The sequence below is a fragment of the Haemaphysalis longicornis genome, unplaced genomic scaffold, assembly GCF_048455015.1.
Source record: "Haemaphysalis longicornis isolate Haplotype H1 unplaced genomic scaffold, Haemaphysalis longicornis Haplotype H1 scaffold_2, whole genome shotgun sequence".
Taxonomy (NCBI): Eukaryota; Metazoa; Arthropoda; class Arachnida; order Ixodida; family Ixodidae; genus Haemaphysalis; species Haemaphysalis longicornis.
This window is the reverse complement of record NW_027526295.1, coordinates 241,704,041-241,723,819: the sequence shown is the minus strand read 5'-3', so window position 1 is coordinate 241,723,819 and position 19,779 is coordinate 241,704,041. Positions and strand designations below refer to the sequence as shown.

General features: G+C 46.5%; 1 protein-coding gene across 5 annotated transcripts in view; it reads right to left on the bottom strand.

Annotated features, from left to right (window-relative positions):
- Lrp1 (LDL receptor protein 1) overlaps positions 1-19,779 on the bottom strand; it is a 135,804-nt gene that overhangs the window by 101,012 nt on the left and 15,013 nt on the right. For all 5 annotated transcript variants that reach the window (XM_077699959.1, XM_077699961.1, XM_077699960.1 and 2 more), the window contains 17 exons: positions 18,416-18,503; positions 17,840-17,997; positions 17,434-17,533; positions 16,724-16,886; positions 15,370-15,595; positions 13,281-13,455; positions 12,316-12,447; positions 11,574-11,837; positions 9,563-9,737; positions 8,592-8,823; positions 7,704-7,893; positions 5,985-6,107; positions 5,024-5,176; positions 3,052-3,180; positions 2,489-2,614; positions 2,031-2,261; positions 305-442 (listed from right to left, as the gene is read on the bottom strand). In XM_077699959.1, the coding sequence (XP_077556085.1) occupies positions 305-442; positions 2,031-2,261; positions 2,489-2,614; positions 3,052-3,180; positions 5,024-5,176; positions 5,985-6,107; positions 7,704-7,893; positions 8,592-8,823; positions 9,563-9,737; positions 11,574-11,837; positions 12,316-12,447; positions 13,281-13,455; positions 15,370-15,595; positions 16,724-16,886; positions 17,434-17,533; positions 17,840-17,997; positions 18,416-18,503 (2,803 nt within the window). The remainder of the gene's footprint in view (positions 1-304; positions 443-2,030; positions 2,262-2,488; positions 2,615-3,051; positions 3,181-5,023; positions 5,177-5,984; positions 6,108-7,703; positions 7,894-8,591; positions 8,824-9,562; positions 9,738-11,573; positions 11,838-12,315; positions 12,448-13,280; positions 13,456-15,369; positions 15,596-16,723; positions 16,887-17,433; positions 17,534-17,839; positions 17,998-18,415; positions 18,504-19,779) is intronic.

Below are 19,779 nucleotides of genomic sequence, written 5' to 3'. Positions count from 1 at the left end.
CATATTCCATTTGCAGTTAAAAATTTGATATTCGCACACATCTCCATACATGGTCAGCAAACAACTTTCGTGTCAAACTAGTCTTCCATGCCACAGCCCTTTCAAGCCTCATGTTGTCAACATTAAGGACCAAATACATATGGACAAACATCCTAAACAAATCTTTGAAAGGCAAAAAGAATAGTACAACTGTAAGGTGTGCTACTGAAGATAGTAAAGCGTGCACAGGATTTCTTGTACACCCCTTCCATGCTTTGGCTCTTAAGCTTCCAGCTTTGGCCTTTTCTTTTCTCTCTTCACTCACCACATCCTTTCTCATCGCTGCCGTCCAAACAGTCAGGCTTGGCATCGCAGTGCCAGCTTTTGGGCACGCACTGGCCATCCGCACACCGAAACTGGTCCTTGTGGCACAGGGGGACGTTGGTGCTGTTGCGGCTGCCCGCTGTCAAAAGGAAGAGTTTTGCTTGCGCTGAGCTTCTTTTTCGCCTGCCACTCTGGGCAACACGTCACTTCGTTAAAAAGCCTCCAAACATGTCACAAAAGGAACAAAAACAATATAAACAAAACATGTCACAAAAGGAACAAAAACAATATAAACAAATTCACACCACGTGCACGCCAGTCCCGAGCGCTTAATCTCCAATAGTAATAAGTACAGTCAAGCCCGACTGCACCGAACCCGTTTACATCCAATTATCATGTATATCAAACTATTTCTAGACACAGCATATTTACAGTAAGAATGTATAGTAAAAATTATGCTTATACAGAACAAAAATATTAGCGATTCTCGACATATCAAACGCCAAACAGCATAGAAGTTCCCCCACCCCCACCCCCCCCACCCCCCTCCCAAGTTGGATTTTCCTCGCGGCGAAGGGGAAATTCCACCGGCACACCCTATGTGGTTTAGCCCGGCCGCTCATGGGGAGAGGGCAGCTCTTCTCCCTTGCTCTTTCTATCGTGACTGCGCTGCTGTGCCGTGTAGGGCGAGCCAGCGACACTACCCCCCCCCCCATTCCCCCAAGCAAAAAATGATCCTGGCCCACCTGCCGTGCCACCTGCCGTGCCACCTGCCGTGCCACCTGTTGTGCCACCTGCCATGCTCGCTCAGACAACCCATCACAAGTGAGCTGCCTCTGCACTTTTGCTCGTTTCTTGTGTTTGGGTTGTTCGCGTTCCATGGGCTTTGTTCTGAAGTGTACCTGTGGTGGCTAGCGCTAGTGTCACTAAATAAAGTCTTTTTTTAGTGGCTTTAGCTAGCGTGAAGCGGCAGAATTTTCCTTCACCGTGAAACTCCCAATCGTAAATAGAGTTGAACAATGTGAGGAGTCGGACGGCTCCGCAGCGCACAAGATTCCCAACAGCATAGATTCCAGGCAGATATTACAAGGAAAAAAAAAACATCTGAAGCTGCTTCAGATGTGCCCGTTTGCAAAACCTGAAAAACCTGAGAAACTTGTTTTCAAAACCTTGAAAAAACTGAGAAGTGCAATGAAGCCATCACCGGTGTTGCTGAAGTGTGAAGCAACATACGCAGTTGACAATGTCGTTTCAAATCGCGCGCCATCAGCCGCAAAGGGTTCGTACAACATCCGACAGATAGCGACGAGTGTACTGGCCAGTAGGAAGACGCAGTGAAACATCCCCCTCGCGAGGGGCACGATCAAATGCAGAGCATTTCCGGGGGCGCACGACGTTAAGTAGTTTGCGTTACGTTAATGTTGTTGCACTTGTGGCAACTGCTGACAAGAGAGCGCTTGTCAGCAGTAATTTGAATGAGTCAACGATATAAGGCGCGTCCATAGCGTCCCATTCTGTGTCGGCGCAGTGGCGCAGTGGGTAGAGCACCATGTACATTGCCTTCCGCCCGCAGGGTCGAGGGATCGAAACCTGGCGCCGGATAGTATTTTCTTTTATATAGTGTACGGGGATGGGTGCGGACGACGACGGTGCGGACTACGACGGGACAATGCGGGTGACATCGTGAGTTACTGAAATGCTCTGCATTTAAAAGAAACGCAACATACTGCAGTTGGCTTCGTCGGAGCCATCCTGGCAGTCCCAGACGCCGTTGCAGACGAGAGCATCCCAGATGCAGTGACCAGTCCCACAGCGGTGGCCCCGGTCACACGAGACTGCCCCGCAGTTCTTCTCGTCCGAGCCGTCCCGACAGTCATCGTCCACGTCGCACACGTAGTCCAGGGGAATGCAGCGCTGGTTGCTGCACCGGAACTCGGTCACGTCGCACTCGGGGTACACTGCACGGTCATGGCAGGCGCTCAGTTTTACAAGGCGACAAAAAAAAAAGAGAGGGAGAAAAAAAGAGAAAAGACACCAATCTGAAAACTTTGTATTCATGACGAGGCAACGGGAGAAACAAACAGCATTGCAAACACCACTGCTGAAGTTTTCTGCAGTGCAACCGCATCAAATGCTAGAGCCATTTCCTAGAGGCATAAGAGGGAACCAAATGGGGTGCACCCACCACACGCGTCATGTTCATCTGAAGTGTCCCCGTCCCCGCAGTCCAGGTCAGAGTCGCACGTCCAGCTTTGAGGAATGCACTTCCCAGTCACCTTGCAGGTGTACTGCGTTGCACTGCACGTCGTGTCTACAGGAAAAGCAAAGGAGGAAGGGCACAGCTCGCATCAGCCACTGGGCAGCTAATGCAATGTGTTGACTGCAACACTGCACTCTTGCAATGCTTTGAATTCTAGCCAGAATAGCACAGCTGGTACATGAAGAGATATTAATTTTTTTTCTTTTCAAAACTGACTATGGATTGCTAAATCCCAAAAATTCAATAAGTACATCATCAAAAACAAACAGTGATTGTCCATTATCACGTCCCCACTAATGCAATTCCTTCTCCCCTCATGAGAACAGGAGCAGGTTGAGGAGAAGAGTTTCTTTTTCTTTCTGCCTACACGGATGAAGACGAGAGATTGGGACAACCGCGTCACTAAACGGTTGGCTACTCCATGTGCTTGAGAGGTCAATGCACAGCTGCCACAGACTCTAGCCCAGTGCACTACTTGGGCCACTTACTTCTGCACTTGGATGTTGGCTCCTCGTCCGAGCCATCCACGCAGTCACGCTCTCCGTCGCAGACCCAGTGCAGAGAAATGCATCGGTTGGTGTCACATCGGAACTGGTCTTCCTGACAGGTCACTTTCTCTGCACGATCACAGGCATGACGACAGTGAGGAAACATTCGTGCATTGCAGGAACTATCTGCGCAAGTAATCAGGCCATCCACTTGAAGTACGTGAATAGCGCGCCATTCACAGTGGATGTGCCTTGCGTTTGGCAGACGATGACAACAACACGGAGATGACAACCGCACGTTTTATTCAACTTTCACCCAAGTGCTCACAGGCCATGTTCAGTTGACACTCCCCCTTCTGACGGGCCCATTGCACACTCTGGAGCTTCTGAAGCACCCCAGCTAGGATGAAAGAAGACTGCCCAAAAAAACTTCTGTACACAAATGACAGATTGCTTGACAAAATGTCGTTTGCTCACACAAGCCTGTGGTGAGGGTGGTGATGTGTGCCAAACTTCTTCATTATTCGAAAAAAGCTTCAAATATTTAGTACGTCAAATTAGTTGTGAATTAACCCTTTGAGGGTTTTTGCCGTACGTGTACTGCGGCGGTTTTCCGTCCCGCAAGGTCTTTGCCGTACGGGTACGATTTCGAGCATCCGTTTGAAATTTCGCGCCGTATTAACGATGCATGCTCCCTGGGAGGTGCTGCCACCTCCTGGGACTTACAAGAAGTGTTTGAAATTTCATTGTGCTACCTTCTTGCGGTGAAAAACAGAACTCTCTGGCTTCGGCGCGTTGCGGCGTCTGTACGTGTCAACGCGTTTCGTGGTTTCAGTTTCGCCACGTGATCGCATCGGAGGCGCGCGAAACTCGATCGGCGCTCGCTATCAGGGGCGGCGGAAGTTGATTTCGATCTATATTGGCGCTGCTCTTATCTTGTTTATTACCCACGCTCACTAGGTATTCTTGCCCTCCTTGCTTGGAACTGAAGTAGCCTAATCGGAGACTCCGTTGCGGGGGCGGCGGAAGTTGATTTCTATCTATATTGGTGCTGCTACTAGCTTGTTTATCACCGGCGCGCATGAGTTATTCTCGCTCTCCTCGTTTACTGGGTTGCCTTCGAGTTCTTCAGATGCACGGCAAAGAGGCAATATGGCCCAAAGAACTGCCCGCTCTGATGACACCGACTGCGATGACTCTTCTGACTCTGAGTTTGCTCCTTTCACCGAGTCTGAATCGGAAGACAGTCTTTCTTCGGAAGAAGACAGCTCATTTTCGGACATGTGCTTTATGCGTGCAGACTGCAATAAGGCACTGTGCGTAGACCCGTGTTTCAAGGAATACCACACTCTGAAATACTATTGAACATTTTTCAGTTCTAAGTGATGCTGACCCCAAAATACTGTTCCTGATAATTTTTTACCATTTAATCCTGACTTCAGACATTTTGTACATTCCAAATCCGCAATAAACTAATTTGACCACCAGGGAAAGTTTTTTTCAAAAAAATTCGACCCTCAAAGGGTTAAAACAGTGTTAAGAATTCAAACTTTGCACCGAATTATTTGTGCAGACATTATTCCAATCAACTTCGGGACTCGAGTTCAAGACTCGAATATTTGTAAATCCTTAATATTCTTTCTTTTGCGAGGCCAATAAAAGCAGGCAGCTTCTTTATTCACAGCTTACACACTAATTATTCAAACCGCAAATATCTTATTTCTCCCTCCCGCTACTTCCTTGCACTTCCCCCTACCCCTTCCGCCTTGCTATCTTAGGCACGAAACCTTATGCTCAAAAAGGGAAACAAAGAAAGAACAAAAGAAATAGAAGAAGAAGGGAGATGCTCTAGGCACTATTGCATGCATAATACAATAGCTACAGCTGAATGAGTACAATGTCAGTATATCTCATGACACTGAATTTCTCGTCATCCAGCAGCGGATTCCCAAAAGTCGTGAACGCAACTCACCACAGATTCCAGATGGAGCAGAGTCCTCATCCGAGTTGTCACCGCAGTCATTGTCCCCATCACAAAGGTAGCGCTTGTCAATACACCGTTGATTGGTGTTGCACTCAAATTCACCCTCCCGACAACGTGAAGGTTCAGTGTAGTTGTCAGAACCTGGGACGAAAAAAAAAAAAATGTAAAGAGAAAAAATTAGACTAGACTACATTTTCTAAGTGACACACAACATACTGTAGTTAAAAAGCTGTCCTTTCTACAAGACCAGAAAAATGCAGCATGCAACAACCTAGCAGATAATGACATGGCCAAATTCATGAATAAGCCAGAAGGCTTGCAAGCACAATAGTCTAAAAGATTTGCAGAGACGGCAGAGCCACTATGGATTTAAAATGCAAATCCTGCTTTGTTTATGACCCTCATTTGTCCTATCCAAGGGTTTCATCCTATGTCACAATGCATGTTTAATCCATCAAGCAGCAAAACCAGTGACATCTGATAATGCCAGAAGAGAATGCAGCATCTTCCATCTAACCGTTCTTGATACCTCTACTTCCAAACATAGCAAAAACAGATCAACAATATTCTGTTCCCCCGATATATGAACAACCCAAGCGACGTACAATACTGCCACAAAAGAACCACACAATACAAGACAGCTGGAATGGAGCAAAAGATAAGTGTTCTCACATACACCAACCACTGGACAAAACTTCGGATTTTCTGTCTGAATTGCTAGTCATCAACCCCAAGACCAAGTTTTCACAGCTCTTTCTAGCAAGTGCACTGTGATAGCCACCTCAAGGGCAAAAAACTGCGCTGGCAGCAGCCCAATTTACAAGGCTGTTGTACCTTCTCGAGTGCAGTACAGTTTTAGACCCATTCATAACCGAAAGCCCCAACTGACTCTCTCCACCGCTGCTAGCAAAGGAGTGCAACAGAGGATGCCTTCCCCTCCCTCCCTTACGGTGGCACGTGGTGTTGTCCGGGGCCAGGTAGAAGCCGTCACCACAGGCACACGAGTGACCCTCGGGAATAGACAAGCACAGCTGTGAGCAACCGCCATTGTCACTGCTGCAGCTGCTGCCGGCTGCATAAGAGGGGAAGGGGGAGAAAGGAGGAAGATAAGGAAGGTTGCAGTTAACAAAACTATGGCCAAAGAACACTGACAAAAGTAATCAGGTTTATGAATGAAATGAAGCTCTGGAGCGGAAACATTGCACAGCTATAGGGACACTCAGCTCGTGGTGCGGCGAGAACTGAGACGTGCTTCGTCAGAGATTTAGAATGAACGATCCTGGAGCCACTTTACATCTGACTCAAGTTGAGCAGCACTAGTTTCAATTATTTTACTTTCATCTAAGCAAAAAACCTGTCGACACTGAACAATAATTCAGCATTTCTTTTTGTGTTTTATTTTGTTTACAGTCGTATCCTTCTTTGCTTCAAAGCCTTTTAAAGGAGCCATGAAGAGAAAATGCAAGTTGGTTTTATTCGAAAGATTTCGTGTTTTATAGTGCCCCCAGCGCTTGTCCGGATACAAACGGTGCTTTATTCACTGAGAAATTAAACAATTTAGGTTAAAATTTTGATTTTCCCGGTCAATCGTGCGTTTTCGTGGTCCCAAATGACATCACAGGAACCGACCGCTCTGCAGCCTAGAGTACCTTCATTCACGCATCCGCCGTACAGGGTAGAGACACGTATACGCTGGCGCCGCCATTTTCGGTTGCTCGCTCGCCGCCGAAGCAAGTCATTGTGTCAAAACCGCACTAAAATTATCGCCGTAACGCGGTTTACTGAAGAAGTTTGAATCATATTATCTGTTTAGCGTTGCTAGGTCTCGTGGGAAACGAAAAGAATAACGCGTTGAGCCCGTTGGCCCAATTGCGGCGGCACGGGACCGTTCAAAGGTTGTCTCCACCCTGTACAGCGGTGTTGGTTTGTTCCCACGTTTCTTTACGTTCCGTAACCTAGATGGCGCCACCATACCGTGGCAAGCGTTTGGTTTGTTTTCGCCCGCATTTAAACCTGGCTTGTTTTTGTTCTGGGAGAAAATATTCGTTCCCTGAAACAGTGCTCGCTCGACAAATGGGGTCACGTAAGACACCGCTGCTTGCGTCAATCGGCCAGTGTCGTCTGAGACAACCCCAAGCCCCGTAGTGCTGTGCAGCTAAACCAGGCATGCTGTGCGCAGTACGAACAGCAGAACGCATCAGTACTTCTATGTTTACATGTGCTTTCGTAACTTCCACTGTTTGTCCCATCATTCTTATTGCTTTGTAAAGTATGTGCCCTAAATTTCAGCACAAATCGCTCGTTCGTCTGGTTTGTAAGCTCTACCTAATTTGCGTCTGCTACTGCCAGCCTCCGCCAATCGCAGAGCTTAGCTCATGTGACATCATAGGTTCTGTTGCGGGAAATGAGCTGGTGGGTCGCATGACCATTCCCGTTTTTCCTAATTATGTAGCTTATTTGAGCGAAGTTTACGTTAAAAGTGGTGTCAGTATGATTCTAACGAGACAATCTTTTGAATGAACCAAACTTGTGTTTTCTCTTCATGGCTCCTTTAAATGACGACTCTATCACATTGCCTGAGGCTGCAGACAAGACCCGAGATTTTTCAGCTCTAATGACAGCTTGCAGCTTGTCAATCTCTAGGCCCCGCGAACAACATGTCTCTCACTTGACTGGGACGCTTGGTCAAAGAAGCGCATCTCGAACAGGGGTGGGTTCTCTGTCTTGAGCCTGGTTATGTTCTTGGACACCGTGTCAAAGCGAAGAATGTGGCCCTTCTGGAACTCTGTCCAGTAGATGAAGTTGCCAAAGTGGGCCAGGCCATAAGGGTGGTCCAAGTGCTCTCCCTCCACCAACACCTAAGGCATGGAAAGAGACGCAAGAAAGACACACAAAAGTTAAGCAAAAGATGCTGACTGATCGATTCCAGTTTTTGCAGACAAAATACGGAGGGAAAGAGACATAGACAAACGTTAGTTCGGAAGCTTCTGACTCTGGCACTCCTTCTGTAATAGTAAAAAACTGTGTACTGTGTACTTACCCCATTGAGAACTACAAGCTGAAACCTTCAAGCATAAACTGATGCACGTAAACATGTTACACCACAAAGTAAAAAAACACACGCACACAGATCTGAATCTTAAACAACTGGCTCACACATAAAATCTTGTAGGTCAATACACATACACAAAACACATAAAAAAGCAGGAGAGTTGCCTGAAAACTGCTCACAGAACACCCCACTGCTTAGGAAAATGTTCCCACCCAACGTATGTTGGAAAAGAGAAACAAAACACAACAAAAACAAAAAAAAAGAAAGAAAAGACACCCCTACTGAATTTACTCTTAAAGGGCATCCAACAATCTTTAAACAGTGCCCCAAACTGCTCTTCTACACTTCTGCAAGGACACAATGCTGAGGTGGCCAAGTTTCAAGAAAAGGCAAAAATGCCAGAATCAGGAGGCTAGGTGGGCCAATGAAGTATACTTTCCATGACCATATTGGCAACAACCGAAAAAGAAAGGGAGCCAAGCCGGCCGAAAAGAGCAAACCCACCTCCCGGCCCTTGCCGTCCAGGCCGATGCGCTCAATGCGGTGAAAGTAGACGTCGCACCAGTAGAGCTGCCGCTTGGAGTAGTCGATGCTGAGGCCATTGGGCCAGTGCAGGTCCTGCTTGACAAACACCTCGCGGTGGGAGCCGTCCATGTAGGCCCGCTCAATCTTGCCCCCATCCCGGCCATCGCCCGGCGGATAGGGCTCCGTCGACCAGTCTGACCAGTACATGTAGCTGTGCGAAGGGAGGTTGGGTACAAAGCGGGGGTTTGAAAGTCAGAAAGATGCCAAGAATGCATGGGCATGCTGTACACTCCTTCAGTACATGCACGAGATGGCCAAGAGTGTGCTGCCTGCTCAGATTGTAACTCCGACTGTGGCCCACAAACGTTAAAAAGACATGAGCCCTCTGGTCACTGGGACATTCAAAAACGAGAACTTGTGGTACACAAAAGAAAGGTAATCCAAATCCCACACACAATCAGCATTTTTAGTATGACAGTTCCCATACTTCAATCTATAAAGCAGCCACAACATCAACTGCACACTTAAAAAACTGAATAGTATATCTTAGTTACCTGTAAACATTTGCACACAAAGTGTAATTTGTAACTTATAATTGCATTGCACAGACAGCTGTGTTCCTGAGGTGCAACACATTGCGAGTCCTTCACCCTGAATACACCTCTGCCAGGTTAAAAAAAATCCAACCAACGGCCCAACTGGTGCACACAGACAAAACTTGCACTCGAGAAAGCTAAGTTGCCCTGGTCAGGCATGTTGTCTTGCGAGCATTTGTCCTAGCAGTTAACAAACAAACAAACAAAAAAAAAAAACACCCCAAGCTTGTTGCCTCTTTCAACGCAGAATGCATCACGAGGGGGGACACCCTATGTGAAAACGACCATCTATCGCAGGCCCCAGCAAGCCGTCGTCTCTCGGTGAGATGGCCCCCCGCAGGTGCTGCAGCTCACCCGCGCTTGGGGTCCACCACGATGGCCCTCGGGTGGGACATGTTGAGGGAGATAAGCTGCCGGCGCACGGTGGCGTTGTCCAGGCGTGCCACGCAGATGCCCAGGTGGCCCTCGTCCGTCCAGTACAGGTTGCGGCCCGCCCAGTCCACGGCCAGGCCTTCACAGTTGTTCAGCCCTGGGCGCAACCGTGGAACGGATCCCTTGCACTTACGTTCACTGGGTACATTCATTCTATTCCGGCATATTATAAGTTGCTGTCACCAGGAATTGTGCGTGCAAAATAAAGATTGCTGCCCTTGGATTATAGTGCTCTAAGCAATGCCCCAAGCAAAAAAAAAAAAGTGCGTACATGTATGCATGTGTGTATGCATGTGTTGTGGCACCTTTCTTTCCCTTCCTGTTTTTCTATTCCACAGTCTGCCTTTACATGAGGTTGCCTCTACACTGTGCTAAAATCTATCCATGCTTTAAAAAAAAAAAAACAGCCATAAAGACAAAAAAAATTACATTGACAAAGCTGTAATGTTCTTTCATGTCCTTGCAAGCCCACTTTAATTTACCAGAATGGTGTTGCAATATTGTTAGAAACGTCTCGACTCTACTTCTTTTCTACGTTGTTAACCCCTTAAGTGCTTTGGACGAGCAGAGCTCGTCCTGCCCAATTTGTTACCAAACTGCTTTGGACGAGCAGAGCTCGTCTTAGGGGAATAGGTACTGCCCTATACTGTTCAGGACGAGAAGCGCTCGTCTGCGGCTAAGATTGCGTGCCATCCACTAGATGGCAGCATTTACTCGACGAATTAGTTTTCTCCTGCGGCAAGGCGCGCTTTTTTTATGAAAAGATGGCGTGCGGTGGCGCCGACCCATGCATAGCTGGCCCGTCAACTAGAAAAAGAAGTTTTTCATTTTCGTCATATTCCTCAAGTGATGCTGATTCGGATACAGTTGTTTATCTTGTCTCTGGAAGTGAAGACAGCGATGACGGTGAATTGAGCAGCTCCTCCGGTGATGACGAAGACAGCGGGGAAGCGAACATCGCGAGTGCTCGCGAGTGGATCATGCTTTATGTGGAAAATCTTCCTGTGAAGCCTCATCGCTTTCCATTTTTGGCCATTCCAGGCAAGACTTTCATATTGTCATCGCCAAGTGATATTATGAAATATATTCAGCAGTTTCTGGAAGATGAACTTATATCATTTGTGGTAGACTAAACTAATCGCAAAGCGGCTGAAAAGTTGAAATGCTTTCCTCCCAGTGATCACTCCCGCCTCAAAAAAATGGGTACCAGTGACAAAGGAAGAGATGTGGGTATTCCTTGCACTCCTGCTATTGCAAAGGTGCTTAGCCTACACAAGTGAAGAAAGATGTGGCATCTGCAACTGATCTATTTATAAAGTTTTTAATTTTATTAGCAGCAGGTAGCTGGTTTCCTATGTATTCTTCAGAAATAAACTTTATTGTGTTGATTTGACTAAATGTGGGGTACAAATATTTTTTCAACATCGACTAGCTACTTTTTAGAACAATCAGATTCGAAATCAGCAATAAAAAAAATAGGCACTTTTGGTCGGGAAATTCTAAAAAAAAATAAAGCACTTAAGGGGTTAATTCTGTAAAAGAAGGTCCTACACACAATAATGGAGGACCTTGAAATAAGAGAGTGACATCCCCCTTTCGCCTCCTTGGCATGCCATGCGGAGTGGGAAATATGATGGATCTCCGTGATTACAGCAAGCTCTTTGAGTCAATCCACCCCCTGAAAGCTTTGCACGTTTAGTGGGGTGCAGCAGTGCAACTCTAGCTGGACAATACCCAATCACCAAAGGCCCCAGCAATACACCTTCCTGACAAAATCCCACTAGCAATGTGGCTATGCTCAACTGCTGGGACGACCAGTGGCAAAGTGCTTCAATAATGCTCTGAGCAGAACCGCAGGCATTGCTGTCAGCACACATCAAGCAGCTCAGATGGGGATTCGAAAAGAAACCAAGTTCAACGAACAAGCGGGCACCTTTGGACGTGAAGACCTCTCGCCTCGAGCCGTCCAGGCCCTGGCGCTCGATGACAAACTGCTGGGCGTCCGAGTAGTAGACGGTGCGCGTCTTAGCATCGTAGTCCAGGGCAGTGGGCCGACTGAGCGACCGGATCGGGGCCATCACCTCCCGGCGCAGCAGCGGGGACATGCTCGCCTCGGGAAACTCGTCGCTTATCGAGATGCCCTTCACAGCGCCAGGACGCCCGCGGGCATACAGCAGGAACTGGGCAGGGGTCTCCGCTGCGACAGGGACACCACACGTGAAGATGCAGTACTGAGAGCAGTAATGGAGCCTAGATGAGAGACACCAAGCCACACAGGGTTCGACGACATTGGAACAAAGCAGACTTCCCCACGGTATTACAACCACAACTCACACTTTCAGTGGGAGCCACATTTGACTAGACCAGCTTGAGTACAATTCTGGCAGCTATGATACACAATCACATCAACATACAGAGAGAGGGTTGCGCTCAAATATTACAGCAAAAGTGAGATCACATTGGCTGTATAGAGTTCACGTAAACAATCAAAGGCTATTTGCATTCTTTCCTGCGGGAGAAAACCTGGCAGTGCACATAGCTGCAATGGCCAAACTATTCGTATGACTCTTACACAGAGAAAAACATGCACCCAATTGCTAGGACTGTTTGCTCAAATGTCATCTTCAAGACCTTACAAATGTTCCAGGGCACCCGTGCAAACAGCAGTAACTCACCAACACAGCGTCCCGTGTCCATCAGCCGAAAGCCCGGGCGGCAGATGCACTGGGCCATCAGGCTTCCCTTGACGGTGGACGGAATGCAGAGGTGCTCACAGTTGCCATTGTTGCGACTGCACGGGTGATCCCCTGTATTTCAAGGAAAAGAAACACGAGGTTCGGTGATTAGCGACCAGTGACCACTGCGGTGGCTCAAAGAGCGAAGCAGCCTGTGGCGGGGTACGAAGTGCCAGGCTCAAATGCCAACCTGCCACCCCAACGTAGTACAGGTGGACACAAAATATACTAACCAGCCCACTCTACTGGAATTTCACATGCGAAGTGCTTAACTGTGTCATTCTTTCACCACCCCATATTGACCCTACTGTGCTTCACATGCTGCAAAATGGACTACCAACTGGCCCAGAAGTCTGCCTCCACCCGCCATCTAAGGTCTAGCAAATGTCAAAACACAGCTAGTCTAGTCTGAACTCATCCAAAATCTTCCACATAATTTGCAGCCCAAGGATAGTACCAGTGTGTATGTCGCCTAACTTGTATCCAAGATCACCAACCTCACATTCCCATTTTTTTCCCTTATAAATACGTTCGCAGCTTTACAAAAATCCTGTTTCCTGCCCTCCCCAAAACTGATCAAGTTGTTCAGCCACCCGTGTACCCCCAAGCATTGGCAAGACTCAAAAACAACAAAAATAAAAGGAAAATAAGAAATTTTATGCCGGTTCCCATCCCAGCAATGCATGTCAGCGGTTTCAAATGCAACAGAGAGTAGCAAAATAAAACTGACTGTAAAAAATGTTTAGCATATTTTAATGCTCCAGTTGAGAGTAGGAGCGAAAAAAAAGGGGGGCCTCTTCGCAAGCGTAGACTTTCAAACGAAGTAAGGACAGCATTATGGCCACAAAGTAAACGTAAAGTGCAGTTCGAAAAGACTTGGCTTGAAGACATCCAGATGCACTCACGGTAGGGCTTCCGCTGCCGGTGGTACACGTGGATGGAGAAGGGCCTGGTGAGGTTGGCCTTGACGGTGCGGATGTCGCTCTGGTTGTACTTGTGCACAGCCACTACAGAGTTGCTGTGCCAGCTGGTCACATACAGGTAGTTCTCAAACACAGTGATGCCGTAGAGGTTGCGCATCTGGAACATGTGGAACAACACAACGCACATCTGTCATTCAGCACCCCAACAAGCATGGCACTGTCTTTGTTAATGACCCCCCTTTCCAGCCCACGCAAGGAATCGTGCCTCCAATAGGATACTCATTCACAGGATACGGGCAGCCACCGCAGGCTGGTGGCATAACTGAACTGCACCCATACCCTTTCCACAGGTGTGAAACAAAGCGTGAAAGTGAAAGTGTGAAACGGATGCCACGGATATTTTCAGACCCTACAAGCTCTCTAAACTTCGGTGATGCTTGGCCTCCCATGCGCTGCTGTCTTTGTTTTTTTCCATACCTCAGCATGAGAGCAAAATGTTCACTTTGCTGCGAAGCAAACACGTGCTTACGACTTCCCCTCACAGCACGCATTTTTACACACATAAAACAAATAGGGGTGTGTGAATATTTGATTGATTGATTGATTGATTGATTGAATGATTATGAGGTTTAACGTGCCGATGCTACACAGGCAATGAGGCACGCCGTAGTGGAGGGCTCCAGATTAATTTTGATCACCTGGGAATCTTCAATGTGCGCCGAAATCTCGAACACGGGCATTTTCGCTTTCGGCCTCTGTCAAAGTAATTTTTGCTTCCAGAGCGAATACAAAGCAAATAATGATTGTGTTCAAATAATTTCCGACCAAGGTGAACTTTTCGTACCCCCCAAAGAATTCTGCAATTTCAAATGTTAAAACTGAAATGTACAATTTTTTCAAGGATGCTTCAGCAACTAGCCGATAGAAAAATAGGAAGCTAGCTTAAAATGGTTTGAAAAACTTTCCTGCGGCATAAAGCAAGCATGCAGAAGCTATTGTGCAGCTTTTGGCTTTACTAATATATTCTACATTACATCTGGTGATGCAACCACAAGCGTGTCAGTATCAGCATAATGAAAGTGTAACTATGATTAACACACAGGTGCAAGCTATGATTAACACAATTTCCTTAAAAAGCATGAGCGGCAGTTCTATGAACATCTAGACCAGTTCTAGAAAAAAAAAAATTTAAGCATGAAAATTGGCCCTTTTAATAACACTTGTAGATGTTCTCTCATGGCGTGGTGGCATCATCCCCACTCAGCAACACACCACTTGTTGGTCGCTTTTTCTTAAGTAACAATGCATGAATTTTACTTTACAAAAACACAACTTGCACTGTTCCTGTCCCCAAATGGACAAAAACTCTACACATTGGTTATGTGAAGGACACTTCGCATGTTATATAAACACATTAAAAGAGTTTAGACCAAAATTTCCTCAAGTGCTTCATAACAAACATGCACAATCGGCAAACTAGCTTTGCCAGTGCTGCAGTGTCAATGCCGTCTTGTCAAAAAAACTTTCAAGAGATGCTACCCAAAAGCACCTTCCTCTTGCCGTTTAGCCACACGTCACTGGCGCAATGCAAGTAAGCATGCCACCAGTGGCAAACGAAGCCAGTGCATGTTTGTGCCAGTCAATCGCAAGCTCTCAGGTTCAATACATCAGTGTCCAACAATATCTAACTCATTGTAAAGAATATACTTGTGTGCATTTTTGGAACGGTTATTATGGTTTTAAATTACAGTTAAATTTATGTGCCTGAGTTCATAAAGGACACTGCCCATCCATGTCTTTCAACTTCAAAATTCTTCAAAAATATTCCAAGTTGTCTAATAGTGCTGTTCGATTTGAAATCGAATCGAGCATTGTGTTATTTGCTTTGATATTCGGAACTCTTGAATAAAAAACTGAACATGCAAAACTTACAGCACACAAGCGAAATGCTTTATGAATGTCATGTGTCTCAATCTACGTGCTCGACTCTTCTCTCCCTTCTTATCCTTATATATACCCTATTGTTTCTGCCGGATCACATAAAAAGGACAAAACAAAAAAACAGGCTTACAGGAGCCCCGCGGAAGACAGTGGTGCGCCTGGAGCCATCGTAGCTGATTCGCTCCACCATGTCAAGGTAAGTGTCGACCCAGTACACCTCCTCCCTGGGCAGGTCCACGGCGATGCCAAAGGGATAGACAATCTTCTGCTCCACGAGCTTGGTCCGTTGAGTGCCATCCAGGTGAGCGCGCTCCAACACCGGCGCTGCACTGCCCCACTCCGTGACAAACATGAACCTGCAATCACAGAAGCAGACACAATGTTTTTAAAGGGCCCATGTGGCCCCCCAGGCAGGCTTCAGGTTTCTCTAATCAAACACTGTCTGTTTAAATATGAACCAAAATCTCTGCGGAACAACCGTCTGATGCTGCTCTGCTGCTAACAGCAATAAAAACATTTTCCCTTTTTAGATTGCTCCGTAGGAAATTTTGTCTAAAAGCAATAGCATTCCAAAGATGAACAGTTCGAGGGACAGATGCAGTGCACTGCAATTGAAATTGAGGCCCGTTCTACAGCTAAGTCATGTAACATGCAAGGGTGGCCAGTAAAAGCAGCAGATCTCCAGCGAAGTATGGTTAACACTCCAGCACACATCCCTAACGTCTCCCTGGCTGCGAGAAAACCTGTCGTCAGTCGGAACCTAGTGTCACTAGATAAGGTTACAGAGTATCGGCACTCTTTTCTCCTATTGTTCCGTGCCGCCGCTGTGATCATTGGTCAGTTCGCATCACGTGACATTTGTTTACACTGCGACGGTTCATGGGCACCGCCATTTTGTTGCTTATGCATTTTCTGTCGGTCAACTGTGGTATTCTCAGCTTATCCTCCCTGTTCTGTGGCTGCACGCTACCGGCGCCGTTCCGAACGTGAATCAAAGATACTGCGCTTCACAGCATTTCAGCTGCAGAAGTGTGTCCGAAGATGCCGTGTTGCTGCGTCTTCAGCAGAGATGTTTACAAATGACCTCGTCAAAGTGAGCGGTGAGGCCGCAGAAGCGGCAATCTGGCAACACTGATAAACACAAAAAATGGCCGCCGTTCCTCACTTGCGTGCCTCAGTGACGGTACTCTGCAGCTTATCTAGTGACACTGTTGGAACGCATACGCGAGCTCAGTCAGAAAAACTGCTCCATCTTAGATCAACAGATGGCGCCTACATTATGTAAAAGAATGGTGCAACCCAAACATTTTGCAATACGGCAAGACTTGCCATACCGAGCTAAAATCTCAAGGCCTGGATATTCCAAGGCATGGGCCCATTGGCAGAGCGGTTGTTCCTCTCACAAATCGTTGGAGCAAGAAAACTAGATGTCAAGGAAATGGGTGTACAGGGACACGTGACAAGGAGGGCAGGAGTCTGCGTACCCTTTGAAGGGGTCCAGGGCAATACCACGGGGTTTGCTCAGTCCAACGTCAATCACTGTGACACACACAGAGAGCGACGCATTGCACAGAAATATGGTCTCCCGCACATCGTCCAGGAAGTACCAGTTGCCGGAGACCCAGTCCAGCGCCATCTGATTCACGGCTGCAGGAACGGAGCAAGGGCAGTGTCACAAGGGCAAGCCTTCGGCAGGCACGCTGCCGAAAAGCGCGCCTGCCCGTTGGGGCTTACATAAACCATTCTCAACTGCTTCTGCTCTCTGTCTACAAGCACGTTTTCCATTTTGCCATGCACAAAGTTAATCCTCCTATACCCATACATCTTTCTCTGTCTGAGCCTGCTTTGCAGCTCTAATACCCTGAAAATGGCCAAGAGAGTTTCATAGTTTAGTATAACTAATTAGCAAAGTTATACTGTGACAGTTTAGGAGAAAAATTCTCCCAACACCGAATCTCTGCAAGCCGAGCAAGGAACCCTGTAATATTTCTGTGGTGCACATCAAATGCGCTCATCAATCAAGAGATGTGAATGGTTACTTGTACCAAACAATAAAATGCACTATCTCCCTACCTTCTTCCTAAAACAAGACCACACAAGGTGAAGGTTTGTTCAAAAAAAAGTCAACAAATAGCAGCATGCCGCAAGGATGCCACGAAACCATTACAATTAAGAAGCAGCAGTTGATACTCACTTGTGAGTGTAAAAAAATCTTTGAGCCTCAAGCTCCACCGTACATCCAATTGTGTTGCAAGGGCACACTGCAGGACGGTTTCATTCCCTTCATGGTTGATCTGCACAAAGAAAAACATTCATACGCTTTCAAGCGAACAAGGATTAGCTTGATGTGTGCCTGTACTCAGCTTGATCTTTTTAGGTAATACATTTATTTATTTCAACTTCAGACATTATGTCGAACTAAACGTGAGACTATGTCTGACTTAGGCGGCACAGCACTCTTAGTAATGAAATTAGATCAAGCAAGACACTTCGAGTGGCGTTTATTGCGACTAATCTGCACAACAGCAAAGTCAGCTTTCTGACTTGGTCATATTTGGCCTTATTATTCAAGTTTCATAACTGGGAAACAACTTCCATACCCAGCAGATGGTCTTGTTGAGGTGGTTAAAGTCCATGGCCAAGCTCTCCTTGACAGGAACGATGCTGCTGTTGCCAGCCACGGGTGAGCCATTCAGGCGAATGTGCTGGATGTTCACCGAATTGGCAAAAAGGAGCGTCGCCTCCTCACCTTCAGGAACTAGGGACCAAAGGAGGCACAAAGGCAACACTTGAAGGCTTCAAGGGTAAAACTGAAGCAACCCTGTGATGAAGTGTCAAACAGGTGAAGCAACTAGAATGTCAGGTAAAACCGTGCACCTTAAAGTGTCATCAACCAAACCTCCCCCCCTTAACAATTGTTTGTCAAGTAGATGTTTTCCACAGCATCAGGTACAAGCACAGTAAACGTGCAGCCTCTCAGAAGCCCCATGAATCTGCACAGCTTACTTGCAAATATCAATGTACACACACGAGCCAACAGGCAAGAGGAATACCGTGAGCTAAGCCATCCATACAATCACACGACGGCTGCCACAGAGCTCTCACTCATTTTTTTTATAGCTTTATGTGTTTGCAATGGCAGGTGCAAAAATAAAAAGCGAAGAGCCACAACGCACCGTTGATTCCGAAGCAGCGGCTGCCAACGGACTTGTATCCAGGAACGCAGCTGCAGTTGTGCGAGCCCTTGGGCCCACCTGTGCAATTCTGGTACAGGCAGCACAAGCACACTCCCATCAGACAGATGACACCCAGGCCACGTGTGCACAAGGGCAGGGGTACCAAATCACTTCTTCCTTTTGCACACGACATTTAACACAATACCGCTGACTGACAGCTCTGTCACATATGACATGCTAAATGTCATCTTATGCAGTAAAATGAGTACACTTGTACTGCTAATTACTCAAGTAAACTGATCCAAATGACAGTAAGCTAACTTTTACAGCACTACGTGCCCCTTGCCCATCAACACCCATGCAACTGCTTAGCTTTACTTCAATCTGTTTTCAAGCTAAGCTTTTCTGCTGCGGTGACACCTTGACTTGTATGTGTTATGGCAGTATAAAGCACTTTCTACACGACTAAAACAAGAATGCAAGAGAAGTGCCTGTACAGAGCTATAGTGCACCAAGGGGACCAGCATTGCGTATTTTTGGGCAGACCTTCAAGCACAGAAAATAATTGTGATGAGGTGTCACAAGTGCTTTCAAATGTGATATCAAGCATTTCATATTCCACTTCTTTTTAAAAGAAGTAAACATTCACTGAGTTGTTGAGACAACCTACTGAAAATCTTTTCCGCTCATTATCCAACTGCACAACACATACTATGGTCACAAAACAAGGTTGAAACTAACACGCCACAATTTGAGATAACACCATTCATGAATGAAATTTATTCTTAAATATTCTCACAGTATTTGGCATTAACTTAGTCCAATATACAAGGCCTTTCTCTCCAGTTCAGAAAAACCAAGTAAACTAGCTTTTTCTTTTCTTTATTTGAGGTTCACTGATAAGTGCCCAGTCAATTGAGTGCTGGGAGGAAACTAGGGTTACAACCGGCTTAAAACTCTGAACATGGTTTTACACATGCATTACAGGTGACCAGTTCATCACCCAGACAAACTGGCTATTATCCTGCTGGCTTTACTTTATTCACTCCATAGTGATGGCGAGTGCGATGAAAGCAAACTTCCTTTTTTTTCATGCTGCCACCTTTCCAGGGACACAGCCCTTTCCTAGAGTGAACTCCTGCTGCCATAAACCCCACTGAAGCCACCTCCACAAGCCAGCACATTTAGTACCGAAGACAGCACCTCAAACACTCGTATGCAAGCTGAGCCCAAAGGCACACTGCAGCAAGATTTAAACAGAGTACGCTTTCAAGGTTTAGCTTTTTTTTTTTTTTCGTTCAGATACACTCTTAATCCTAAATACCCTTATAAAAAATGCAAACAAAGCCTAAGACTTTAACGAG